This window comes from Vombatus ursinus, unplaced genomic scaffold, assembly GCF_900497805.2.
Source record: "Vombatus ursinus unplaced genomic scaffold, bare-nosed wombat genome assembly UNPS02005659.1, whole genome shotgun sequence".
In the NCBI taxonomy this organism is placed as follows: domain Eukaryota; kingdom Metazoa; phylum Chordata; class Mammalia; order Diprotodontia; family Vombatidae; genus Vombatus; species Vombatus ursinus.
Window position 1 is genome coordinate 19,261,560 of NW_020945437.1, and position 13,686 is coordinate 19,275,245.

The 13,686-nt window shown below is 41.4% G+C and overlaps 1 protein-coding gene across 1 annotated transcript in view; it reads left to right on the forward strand.

Annotated features, from left to right (window-relative positions):
- Positions 1-3,315: 3,315 nt before the first annotated feature.
- Positions 3,316-13,686, forward strand: part of GDPD4 (glycerophosphodiester phosphodiesterase domain containing 4) — a gene marked incomplete at its 3' end in the record, with an annotated part of 85,885 nt that continues 75,514 nt past the window's right edge. Inside the window, 2 exon segments of the mRNA XM_027848087.1 lie at positions 3,316-3,513; positions 8,963-9,066. Coding sequence (XP_027703888.1) covers positions 3,316-3,513; positions 8,963-9,066 — 302 coding nt within the window.

Below are 13,686 nucleotides of genomic sequence, written 5' to 3' on the forward strand. Positions count from 1 at the left end.
TAAAATTGTATTGCCTCCAGCATGGCTTGTCTCTATGTATATGCTTGTCTGTTCTATATAGTTTTCCCATTTTTTTAAAGTATCTTTTCTATTTCTTCATGCAGCATGTCAGGGATATTATACTCTAATACGTTATTATACTGTAATAATAGTCTATGATATTATACTCCAAATATGGTGGCTTACATTGTTATTAGTGGTGAAAAGAGTTTGTTAAAGAAACTGTGACCATTTTAGGAAGAGGGGAGGGAATGGAGGAAGGGAGAAAAATTTGGAACTCAAAGTCTTGTAAAAATGAATGCTAAAAATTATCCTTATAGGTAATTGGAAAAATACTATTGAAAACATTTTTTTCTGAAAAAAAAAAAAAAGAAATGGTGACAGATCTTTAACATTTTTTTTATTGTTACTGTTCTGCTAGTTTCATCCTAAATGTTCTTGGAATGATTTGGCTTAATTAGATCTCAAGTCAAGCTTTTTAAAAACTTGTCTTCTCTCTACCACTCTTTGCGGTTTTATGAGATCATGATGCTCATAATCTTCCTCCATCTGTAAGAATCTTCTGTAAGATTGTACACAGAGATTTATATTCAAAATCCATTATGTCTTTGGCTGCTGTAACTAAGAAATTAAGGTTTTCTGGTTTAAGTGATTTCTAAAATCTTTAGGTGACTTTGTGAAGATTAATTAAAATATGTTCTCCTTCCTTAGTTAATGGTGATGGTGTGGAAATCTGTTCTTTCATACCCTTCCCTTTCTTTTTGGTTGGTGTCATCACTTTGTTTATATAAGTCCATTTGGAGTTTCCTCAAATGTGTGTCATCTCTCTGCATCTGATAGCAATTTGGTTTTGATTTTCGTCCTGACAATTCGATGGTCATACTGTATAACAGAAACTGATTCAGAAAGGTTTTCCACATTGGCAATCTATCATTTGTGGTTTTATTTAGGCCATAAGCCATTTCATTGTGACCTAATTTGGTACTTTCCTTGTTCAGCACCTATGACTTACTCTGTTCTTGAAGAAAGGGTTCATGTGAGGTAACGAACTCGAGATTCAGAATGAAACATTTTGTTTTGATTGACCATGTGTATTTCTTCTAAGAGTTTTATTTGGCTTTTTTTTCTCTGCAAAGAGAAAATAAATACTTGTTAATTGAAAAAAATTTAAAGAAAGTTTTGATATCTATAGGTTTTAGGTTTATTGGTTGATTTACCAGCTTTTGACCTCTTTCATTTCTTATTTCTAAACCATTTTCCGTTTTTCTTTCTGTTTTCCCCAATGCCCTCCTTTCATCAAAATTGTTGGGTATTAAAATACGTTGATTGCAATTTCAAGTGCATATCTATTATCTTATAGAATTTCTCTGTGTCTCCTTAGCCTCTGCAGCATGTTTGTTGAATATTGACTACAAATATTTTTGTGGTAGTCCTTTAAGAAAAAGAAATACATACTATTTCAAAGGATCAATGGAAAGACCATTGAATTCATGGTCAGAGGAGCTTGGTTCTAGTCCTGGCTCTGCTATTTACTACGTGCGTAACCTAATGCATATCTCTTCACCTTTCCAGTCATCATTATGAATTAACACGAATAAAAAAGATAACAGCAAAGTCATTGACACTTTCCCTCCTTTATCAAATTGCTTCTAATAGGGCAGGGATTCCTTTGGTTTACATAGGGTCCTGGGCTTGGAGTTTGGACAACTTGGGCTCTGATGCTGTCTGGACAAGTTACTTACTGTCCTAAGCCCTGTTCTCCTCATCTGTAAAATGAGAATAATAAATTACGAAGTATTATGTAAATGCTATTATCATCCTCTTGTAGTATATCATGTAATATTATATATCATTATCACATCGTTGTCATAACATTATCATCATAGATATCATCATTATTATTTCCTGATTGTTTTTTACCCTTCCCCCTTTCCTCTTGTTTTAAAGAAAATCAGGTGACTCTACTAGGATTTGGAATAATGAGTTGCCATCCTCACAAGAAAAGCAGGATTACAGTTCTCCCAGGTAACTGGGGACCCAGGAAAGAAAGTAGCTCCATTTAGAGATCACTTAGCCCACCGGTCACCCATTTATTCAATAAATGAACATTTCCTAGTCTATTGTTTATTATTATTATGCACAGTGAATGTTCTCTGCTTAGTACTGGAGCATCCCCAGAAGAATTAAAAAAACCCAAAAATAACTCTGCCAAACTTTAAAGGCTTTTGCAGATTTGTATGTGTAAGAAAGATGGACACACAGAAACATCACTCACACACATACAGATAACTGCAGGTGACACCATCCCCAGTTTATCATTGAGCTATGTTTACTTGTATGGTTGTTTACCAAGGTGGCAAAACATACAACAAAGGGCACTCAATGGATGATGTTTTGGGGGAGAGGAAGGTGCCCCAAATGGTCCATTTTTTAAAAAAATGGCATATCTTAAGAGATAGAGGGACAGTGTTGTATGGTAGAAAAGGTCCTAGATTATTATCACTGCTACTACTTTTGCTGTTGCTGATAGTCCTGTGGGTTAGTGGCCAGAGAGCTGGCCTGGGAGTCACGAAGACCTGCACTGACAACGTAACCTTGGTTGGGCAAGCCACTTACCTCTTGGTGTCCCAGGCAAGCCTCTTTAGCTAGAAGGGGCAGAGAAGATGCTGACCTTCATTTGTTGAGGATGTTTCCTTCCAGGGATTTCCTGATACTAATGAAACCACAAATCTAGTCCCTATCTCTGTTGCTGGATGCCAGTTTTAACTTTTCAAAGCATTTTCCCATCTATGATCTCATTGAATCTTTACAACTATGTAAAGTACATAGGGTATCATTATTTTAGTTAAAAGAAAAAAAAAATTTGAGACTGGGTGTGCCCATTTCTTCTAGGCCCTGAAATACAGCGGCCATTCACAGGCCCAGTCTCATTGGTGATGGGCCTTTGCTCTTCCTTAGGCAGCATGGTGACTCCCTATTGTTGGTGTGCAACCTAGTATGGTTATCTAATTGACTTAGCCCAGAACCCTAGAACTCAAGTGATTCACCAGCCTCAGCCTACCCAGTAGCAAGGAGTAAAGACATGTGCCACTATTCCTGATCAATTTTATGGAAGATAATTGAGCCCTTTTGGGGGATGGCCCCACAGCAATTTTCTGTTGGAGTAGAATCTTGTTCTTGGGTTCCTAGTCCAAAGTCCTGCCATGTGGGAGGGTAGCTTCTTGTTGGGTTACGGGAGTTGGAACCAGGTTAGGAACCAATTTGGCCAGAATCCCAGACCTTGACCCTCTCACCTTGGTCCTTCCAGGGACACGGATGTTCTCGCTGCCTCTGCAGGGCAATTTTTTTGATCCTAGTATACTGAAATTGAGCAAAATAAAGAAGATGAGGTGGAGGATAACCCAGCAATATGACCGACATCCCTTCATCACTCTCCTACAGGGCATATATAGCTGTCGCTGGAAACGCTACCAGTGGTTTGAGCTAGAGAATGGTATTAATTGCTGTTTGCCGGTAAGGGCTGGTGTAGGAAGCACCTGTCCTCAGGTTCAAGGGCCTCCCACCCCCCATTTCTCCTGGGGGCAGCTTTGGGGGGGTGGTGATCAAAAGGATAAAAAATGGGGTATTTGGAGCCCGAAATCCTCACCTGCCACCCCTGAGCAAGGACGAACAGAAAACATCTGTCTCACCGTGGATCACAGGACTTCATAGTTGGAAGGGGCCTCAGCTACCATCTAATCCTATCCCTTACCCAAAGAAACACTCTCCACCATCATGTCTCTGACAAATGGACATCAAACCTGATCCCAAAGACCTCTAAGGAGGTCTACAATATCCCGAGGCCTTACTTTCTGGTTAGGCCTAATTGTTAGTAAATTTTTTTCTTAGATCAAACCTTAATTTGCATGCTTGTGCTTCCTAAGCGCAACCAGAATAAATTAAGTTGTTGTATATGACAGCTTTCAGATCCATGAAGACCTCTATCATGTCCTGTTACTCCTTCTCTTCTCCAGAATAAACATCCTGGTTCTTCCAACTAATTCTCATAAAGATGAATTCAGGAATTTTCACCGTTTTGATTTTTTAGCTCATTAATGTCCTTCCTGAAGGACATCTCTTCTTGCCCTCTTTATATTGGGTCGTCTTTCTTTTTTCTTTTTATCCCCTCTTCTTGGAAGGAAGTATTTATGAATTACCTATGACATACCGGGCACTGTGCTAAGCACTTTTTAACTATTGATCTCATTTGATCCTCCCAACAATCTTGGGAGGTAGGTGCTCAAATTATCCTCATTTTACAGATGAGGCAAACAGGTTGAGTGACTTGTCTAGCATCACATATCTAGGAAGTGACTGAGTTTAGATTTGAACTTGAGTCTTCCTGACTCCAGGCCTAGCCCTCCATCCATTGCACCACCTAACTGCCTCTTCCTCTTACCTCTCCATTCCCCTTCTGGTCCTTTGCATTACCTCTCCTTCATCCTTTCACTACAGTCAGAAAGTGAAAATCAGTGAAAAGAACAGAGTTCCTTTTCCCCCCTGTCTCCAGCCCTGAGGACTGGAGCTTCCCAAAAGAGGGAAGAGTCAGTCAGTATTGCCATGCAGCCTATAAGAATGAAAAGACGACGTTGAAGAGTTGTACTCTATACACTCACAGAATATCACAACTGGAAGAGGCTTTAGAGATTATCTAATCATAGTCTCTAATTCTACAGTTGAGGAATCTAAGCAATCTAAGTAACGTTTGCTCTCTGGCTGGGGATAATGGATGCCCAGACGTGGAATGTTTGGAGAACAACAAAAGCCACTTGTCATCAAATGCCAATAAAACAGAGATTTTAGGCATGCTGCCTAAGATCCCCAGTCTTCAGATCCAGGAAGTTTCCTTGCTACAAGTTGGATTGGATGATACCTGAGGTCCTTTCCAACCCCAATATTCTGTGAAAATGAGTGGTGCTGATCAGTCATAGGACTAGTTCACATTTATATTGTGTTTTATAGTTAACAAAACACATCACATACAACATCATCTCATTGGAGCCTCACAATAGGGTAGCCCATTTTATAGATGAGAAAATTAAGGCTTAGAGAAAGGCCGACAAATCTAATGGCCAGAATGAGGGAGATTCCCCTCTTTTCTGCTGTGGTCAGATTACACGTGTAGCAGTATTCAGCTTGGTGATATATTTTAAGAAGAATATTGACAGGCAGAATAGGGGATCAGAGACTGTGCAATATCAGTACCAGCTGGATGAATTATAAATGGTTAGCTTGGGCAATAGAAGACTTGGGAGTAGGGTACATCACTGGTTTTTCCTCAAGTGTCTGTGTTGTGGCAGAGAGATCAGACCTAGTGTCATAATCTCATAGTTTGAGAGCTAGAAGGGACTGAAGAGGCCACCACCTTTATTTTACGGATGAAGAAGCTAAGGCTTTGAGAGGATTTTGTACCCAGCATCTCACAGCTGGCAGGTGTCTGAAGTGGGACTTGGACACAGTCAGGTCTGACTTCAAGTCTAGCTCCCCATACCCTACACCAGGCACCAGTCCTAACCTTTTTTGTGTCACGGACCTTCTTAGAATGTTTGTTGCCTCTGTTTATGATGGAAGGAAATAGTACATTTCAGTTAGAAGTTAGTGAAAATAAAGATTTATTTTTTTCCCATCCAAGATCATGGACCCCTGGAAAGCTATCCAAGGACCCTAGGTTATGAATCCTTACCCTATTTCATGCTTGGCCCTTGAGGGTGATGTGGGGGGGGGAGAGAGAGAGAGAGAGAGAGAGAGAGAGAGAGAGAGAATGAATTACAGGGTGAAGCTTTCATAGCATAAGAGAGAACTTTGTAACAGTTATCCTGAAATGGAATAAGCTGCCTGAGTAAGGAAGGGACTATTTCTCACCTTCCTTTTTATTTCCAGCACTTAGCACAGATCCTGGTACATAATAGGTGCATAATAAGTATTGCTCGACTTGACTTGACCAAAAGTGCCTCTCCTAATTCTAGGGGAGCCTATTTTAACATCCTTAGGAAAAGATCATTCCCATTCACTCAGCATCAGACTGTACAAGTCTTTCCAGGTTTTTCTGAAGTCAGCCTGTTCATCATTTCTTTTAGCACAATAGTATTCCATTACATTCATATATCACAACTTGTTCAGCCATTCCCCAATTGATGGGCATCCTCTCAATTTCCAATTCTTTGCCACCACAAAAAGAGCTGCTATAAATATTTTTGTACATGTGGGTCCTTTTCCCATTTGTATGATCTCTTTGAGATATAGCCCTACAAGTGCTATTGCTGGGTCAGAGGGTATGCACATTTTTATAGCCCTTCGGACATAGTTGCAAATTGCTCTCCAAAATAGTTGTATCATTTCACAACTCCACCAACAAAGCATTAGTGTTCCAATTTTCCCACATCTTCTCAAACATTTATCATTTTCCTGTTTTGTCATGTTGGCCAGTCTGATAGGTGTGACGTGGTACCTCAGAGTTGTTTTGATTTGCATTTCTCTAATCAATAGTGATTTAAAGCATTTTTTCATACGACTATAGATGGCTTTAATTTCTTCATCTGAGAACTGCCTGTTCATATCCTTTGACCATTTATCAATTGGGGAATGACTTGTATTCTTATAAATTTGACTTAATTCTCTATATATTTTAAAAATGAGGCCCTTATCAGAGAGACTGGTTGTAAAAATTCTTTTCCCAGTTTTCTACTTTCCTTCTAATCTTGGTTGCATTGGCTTTGTTTGTGCAAAAACTTTTCAACTTAATGTAATCAAAGTTATCCATTTTGCTTTTCATAATATTCTCTATGTCCTGTTTGATCATGAATTCTTCTCTTCTCCATAGATCTGATAGGTAAACTATTCCTTGCTCTCCCAGTTTACTTACAGTATCAGCCTTTATATCTAAATCATGAAGCCATTTAGACTTTATTTTGTAATATGGTGTGAGATTTTGATCTATGCCTAGTTTCTGCCAGTTTTCCCAGCAGTTTTGGTCAAAGAGTGAGCTCTTATCCTAGAAGCTGGGGTCTTTGGATTTATCAAATAGTAGATTACTATAGTCATTGACTACTGTTTTACAACACTTCTGTGAGGTGGACAGGGTTGGTATTCATATTCTTCATCTTACAACTTGGGAAATTGAGGCCATAGGAAGTTGGATACCCTTCCCTCAACCAGAATTAGTGGCAGAGCCTGTTCTAAGGAACCCAGGTCACCCTGGGTCCTGGCCAGACCACATGTTGGGGTATGGCATTTTGTTCTGAGTATCATGTTTTAGGAAGGACATTCAGCCTAAAGCATGGGTTCTTACCTATTTTTCTGCCATGGGCCCCTGTGATGGTGGTCAGTCTGGTGAAGCCTATGGGCCCCTTTTCAGCATCATGTTTTTAGATGCACAAAATAAAAGATGCCAGATTACAAAGGAAACCAATTATATTGTAAAAGACCTATTAGAATATATATTTTTTAAGAAGCAGGTTCACAAATCCTAGGTTAAAAAGCCATGGATGGGAGTGTGTCTAAAGGAAGACCCCTAGGATAATGATGAGAAGGCTGGAAACCTTTGAAACTCCTTCTAACTCTTCTGAATTAGATGATTCTCCATTTCCTGGTCCAGTGCTTCCCCACCCCCCCACCCAGGTAGCACACTGTAGTCTTGCTTCCTAATCTGCATTATGAAAGGGTTCCATTAGCAGGCTCCTGACATAACACTCGCTCCTGGTTGAGTCATTTGGGTCTGCTTTTTGGGTATATGTGTGTTGTCTTTTCCTTTTAAGGAAATCAGTTATCTTTCCCCTAAAACAACTCTGCTTCAAAATAGAATCTATTCCTGACACTCTCCCCCTTTCCCAACCAGGAATCCTAGAGACAGTTGTTTGCCTCAGTTGCTAGAGTGTTGAACCTAGAGTCAGAAGACCAAACTTCAAATCTATCCTCAGATATTTACTAGCTGTGTGACCCTGGGCAATTTGCTTAACTTCTGTCTCTCTCAGTTTCTTCAACTGGAAAATGGGGATAAATAATAACACTAACTTCCCAAGGGTGGTTGCAATGATCAAATGAGATACTTGTAAAGTGCTTAGCTCAGTGCCCGACACACAGTAGGCACTTAATAAATGCTGGTTCCCTTCCTTTCAAGGGACTGAATAACATTAGGAAGTATTTTGAGAGACAATGAAGAGAGCACTAGGCCTGGGGGGTCAGAACACCTGGATGCTAGTCCTAGGCCTCGTATTTATTAGCTATGTGGATTCCACAGCCACCTAACATTCTTGAGCTTCAGCTGGTTCATTTAGGGTTAAGGGGGTGATACACAAAGGGGGTTAGTGAGGGATGGTTGAAAGAAAGCTAGATTTGGAGGGCCTGAACTTGAGGACGCAAGTTCAAGTACCAGATCTATCACTTACTAGTATGGGGCCTTTGGAAAAAAAATCACCTTACTTTGCTGGGCCTCAGTTTACTCATTTGTAAAATGAGTGGTTGGACTCAGTGACCCCCTGAGGTCCCTTCTAGCTCCCAATCTGTGATCTTGCGATCTGTAAAACAAGGGGTTTGTACTAGATGATTGCTCACATGCCTTTTAGATCTATGTTTAAGGGTGTTTCTTGAGCTAAATTCCATGGTCTCTTCACTAATTTTCTGTTTTGAGGACCCTTGCAGCTCTGAACTTCCATCATTTTGTGAACACAAACCCAATTTAATAATAGTCTGAGCCGAACATTAAAAAAGGAAGTCTATAGCTGATTTGCCCCCTCCTCGACACACACACACACACACACACACACACACACACACTCACATCATGGGATTACTTCCTGTTTGGCATTTATTCATACCATTGTACCTCTGCAGAAAATTCATTTGCCTCTCTGAAAGGATGTGCTAAGATTTCTTTAGGGCTGCTTGAATCAGAGATAAACCAGGCTAATTTTCTTTTCTTTCCCAGGGAGATCAGATATTTTTCCCCTTCCTGGTTGCGACATTATGCTTGTCATTCGTGTTTCTGTACATGTGGCTGGAAGCCAAGAACGACTACGCCACCTTTGACGAGTGAGTTTCCCTTGTCTGATGTTGTCGGTGTCACTTAGCCTTGCTACAACGTCCTTTCTCCAGAGCGCTCTGGGGCGTACCGGGAGAAGTCGGGAGATGCCAGCGGCCTGGGCTTTGAGCTAGCCTGGCTCTGCCCCTCGCTCTGTTCCCTTAAACAAGTCCCTTTTTTTCTCTATGGGCCTTGGTTTCTTCCTCTGGAAAATAAGAGGGACGTCTGACTGGATGCTCTCTGAGGTCCCTCAAAGCTGTGGAACTTCTGAGATCCTTCAGGGGCTCAGCCTGCGTCCATCACTCCTGTATTGGTCCGGGCACAGGGTAGGATGCTGAGTTACAGGAGTGGCGGATTGGGAGCTGCGGACATCCTATAGTGGTCTGGCTTCCTGTCCCTTCCATCTCCGGATGGAGTAGACCGGCTGCATTGCTTTCTTTGTCTCCAATTTCAGGGCTGTTTGTCTCAGATGATGACAGATGTCCAGTATTGAGTTCTTTAGGTGAGTTCCCCATGTCTGTTTGGTAGAATTTTGCCAAGCATTGGGCCACACACACACACACACACACACACACACACACACACACACACACAGAGTAGGTCCTCACTAGATGGTGTTTAAAGGGATTGCTATTCTCAAATCACCTAACAGGGGTGGGGAACCTGCAGCCTAGAGGCCATCTGTGACCCTCTAGGTCCTCAAGTGCAGCCCTTTGACTAAATTCAAACTTCACAGAACAAATCCCCTTAATAAAAGAATTTGTTCATAAAACTTGGACTCAGGGACCTAGAAGGCCACAGGTTCCCCACCCCTGCTAGAATCTTTGACCTGGATCTCTCTTCTCTCTTTGTAGATGCCATCTCTGCACCATGTTCCCGATTTCTCTCTTCCTCCATGCCTCCTGTCACTGCCCTGGCAAAGGAGGTACAGATGAGCAGCTGCCTGGCCTGTGGCCATGGCCTTCTTATGGGGCATCCCACTCCCCTGTTCTCCCTTTTCCAGGTCTTCATGTTGCTTTCCATCTAGCTGTGTGACCCTGAGCAACCCCTATAACTTCTTTCTGCCTCAGTGTCCTCATCTAAAATGGGAATAATGACAGCCCCTGCCTCCTTGGGCTGTGGGAGAGTGAAATGAGATCATTTGTGTAAAGGGCTATGAAGATCTGGCCTGCTGTCTTAATGCCAGAATTCTCTTTATTGTCTTCAGGGTTACTAGTCTATATTTCCTCGTGTGTTGATCTCCTCACTTCACACCCCTGCTCAAGAGCTTCAGCCGCTCCCTCTTACTGATGGGAATGAGCATTTGTATGTCATTGTTGTTGCTGAGACGTTTCAATCATGTCTGATTCTTTGTGACCCCATTTGTGGTTTTCTTGGCAAAGATACTGGAGTGGTTTGTCATTTCCTTCTCCAACTCCTTTTACAGATGAGGAAACTGAGGCAAACAGGGTTAAGTGACTTGACCAAGGTCACACAGCTGGTAAATGTCTGAGGCCAGATTTGAACTTGGGTCCTCCTGACTCCAGGCCTTGAGGCACTATCCACTGCACCACCTAGCTGCCCAGCATTTATATAGTGCTTACTATGTGCTGGGCACTGTGTTTAGTGTTGTTACAAATATCATTTCATTTGGTCTTCCCAACAATACTGTAGGTATTATAATATTATATTATTATAATATGTAGGTACTATTATTGTCTTCATTTTAGAGATAAGGAAACTGAGGCAGACTTATCCAAGACCACACATCTAGGAAGCCTCTGAGACTGGTTTTGGACTTGAGTCTTCCTGGCCCCAGGTTTAGTTCTCTACCTAATGCACTGCCGAGCTGCTTCTATGTGCCACCTGTTACTTACTGGATAAAGACCAGGCACCTTTGTCTAGCATTCAAGACCTGTCCCACATGCTATGTATTTGCCAACTTGGACTGTGTTTCCCCTTGGCCAAGCCTTGTACCTTCCTACCTCGTGCCTTTGGTCAAGCTGATCCCTCTTTGCAAAATACTCAGGGTCATTGATTGTAGATTGAGAGCTGGAAGGGACGTTTCAGGCCAATCTTCTCATTTTACAAATGAGGAAACTTAGGCCCAGAGAGAGTAAAGGACTTGGCCCAAGGTCATCCAGGCTGTAATGAAGAGTGAGAGCTAGGATTTGAATTCAGGACTTCGAACTTTAAAAGGCTGTGATGTTTCCACTGTACAACATGGGGTGTGTGTGTGTGTGTGTGTGTGTGTGTGTGTGTGTGTGTGATTTTTATTGAAGAGGGAATTGCTATTTAGGTATATGTTGTATAATAAATGACCTCTCAACTCCCCTGCAATTTTGAGAGTGATTCTGCTCAACACCTACTATGTACCTGGAGCCCTAAGCTCAACACTCTGGGGGATACTAAAGTCACATGGCTTTTCTTTGGCCTCTTTTCCCTTCACCCAGCCACATATTTACCTTTTGAAAACTGACACATCCTTCAACATCCACCTTAAATAATGTCACACACAGAGCCCCTCCCCAAGAAACTTTTCCTGATTCCTCCTAATTGAAAAGGATCTTTTTAGCTAGGTCGCACAGTTGATAGACTTGAGTCAGGGATGAGACTTGAGTCAGGAAGACACGAGTTCAAATCCAGCCTCAGATATTTAACTAGCTGGGTGACCCTGGGTAAGTCACTTAACTTCTGAGTGTCTTAGTTCTCTCATCTATAAAAATGGAGATAATAATAGTCCCTCCCTCCCAGGGTTGTTGTGAGATTGAATGAGATAATATTGATAAAGCACTTAGTCTAGTGCCCTGACACCTAGCAGGTGCCATATAAATATTATTATTAAGTGTTAGCTATTATTGAAGAACTTTTTGGATCTTTTTATTCAATTTTGCTGTGTAGGTTTTGGGTTTTTGGGTTGGAGCTATGATATCCTTGGTATAGGGAATTCCCCAGTGAGGGACTTCTTTTTACCAGTGACAATAGCATCTTCTCCATGCAGCATCTAGCTCGAGAGAATTGCCTGGGAGTTACTGACAGGTTAATTGGGTTGTCAAGGGTCCTACCTTCAGCATGTGTTGTATGTACTTTGTAGTTCAATGAGGCTGGTCTCCTTTCTATTCTCCTAATAGAACACTCCATCGCCTATCTGAGCATCTCCACTGGCTTTCTCCCTTGGTGAGAATTCTCTCCTGCCACATTGCTGCCTCCTGGATTCCCTGGCTTCCTTTCTTCAGGTCCTAGCTAAAATCTCACCCTCTGTAAGAAGTCTACCCTGATTCCCCTTAAAGGGGGATCTTCTGAGGTTCTCACTAATTTATCCTATCTATACCCTTTTTTGTACATAGCTGATTGCAAGTTGTCTACCCCATCAGGCTGTGAATTCCTTGAAAGTTTTGGGTCTGCTTTGTTTTGGTAATTTTGGTACACTTTAGTATCCCCAGTGTGTCACAGGGAGCCTGGAACATAGCAGGCACTTAATAAACGCTTTCTGACTGAGTGCCAGGAACTGTCCTTGGGTTCAGACACTTCCACAAGGCAGGGTGAAACTGAACTGCAGTGGGAAGGGTATGGCTATAGCAGCTGCAGTAATTCATATATCTACATATACACATATATGTAGATATATGAATTACTGCAGTAGCTATAGCCACTATATGTGTGTATATGTGTGTGTGTATATATGGGTGAGTGAGTACATGTGTGTATGCACATGCATGCACACATATATGTATATGTGTACATATATATGTGTGTAGTCTCCCATTCACAATTAAAAACACACACACACACATAAAAAAACAATTAAGATAAATCTTATTTTTATTTACAGAAGTCCAGCTTTAGAGTACAATTTAAATCAGTTAAGGAAAAACAACTTAAAAGGACAGAAAACTAGAATGAAACATTTCTATTTGGGGGCAGAAAGGCAGTGGGAAAAGGAGGAAGACAAAAGAGATACTTCACCAAGGGAAAATCTCCCAATAGTTAGACATGCCCCACACTTGGGTTACAGCTCTGCCCTCTGATCTTGGTAGAAACGGACCTACTGCCCTGGTGGAGTCTGAGGTATACTCCACATCACTTCCTTCCCAGCATGAAAATATATATGTGTATGTGTACATGTGTGTATACACACATACATATATATGTGTGTGTGCTATATATAGGTATATATGTATGTATATATCTTAATTGTAGTCGTAAGCCAATTGAGAAAAGAATTTTGTGGTTTATCAATTTTGGATAAATGTTCCAAAAGTCAGAACTAAACCAAATCCAGAGTTTTCCCTTTCCCTAGTCCAAAAAGAAAGCACAGCATGATTTTGCTGGCTGGGACAAGATTGGGCTGTTAGTCATGTTGCCTCACTTGCTTTTTCCCTCATCCCCCTCCTTCTCCCATCTCGGTGTAGGAAGGATTTGAGGATAATGGCTAGGGAGTAGGAATTGCCTTGTGAGAAGAGAAAAGGTATGACTGAATCTGCCCAGTAATACCCACATTCCAAAGGTGTGAGGGCCAAAAGAAGGTGTAGTTACTTCCAAGCCTATATCTGAACAGGAGCAGAAAGCTTCATAACACTAGTCCTTAAGTGTTGCAGCCCAAAAGAGGCCTTAGTCACTGTGTGCTTCCCTAGATCCTACCTTTGCTTCCT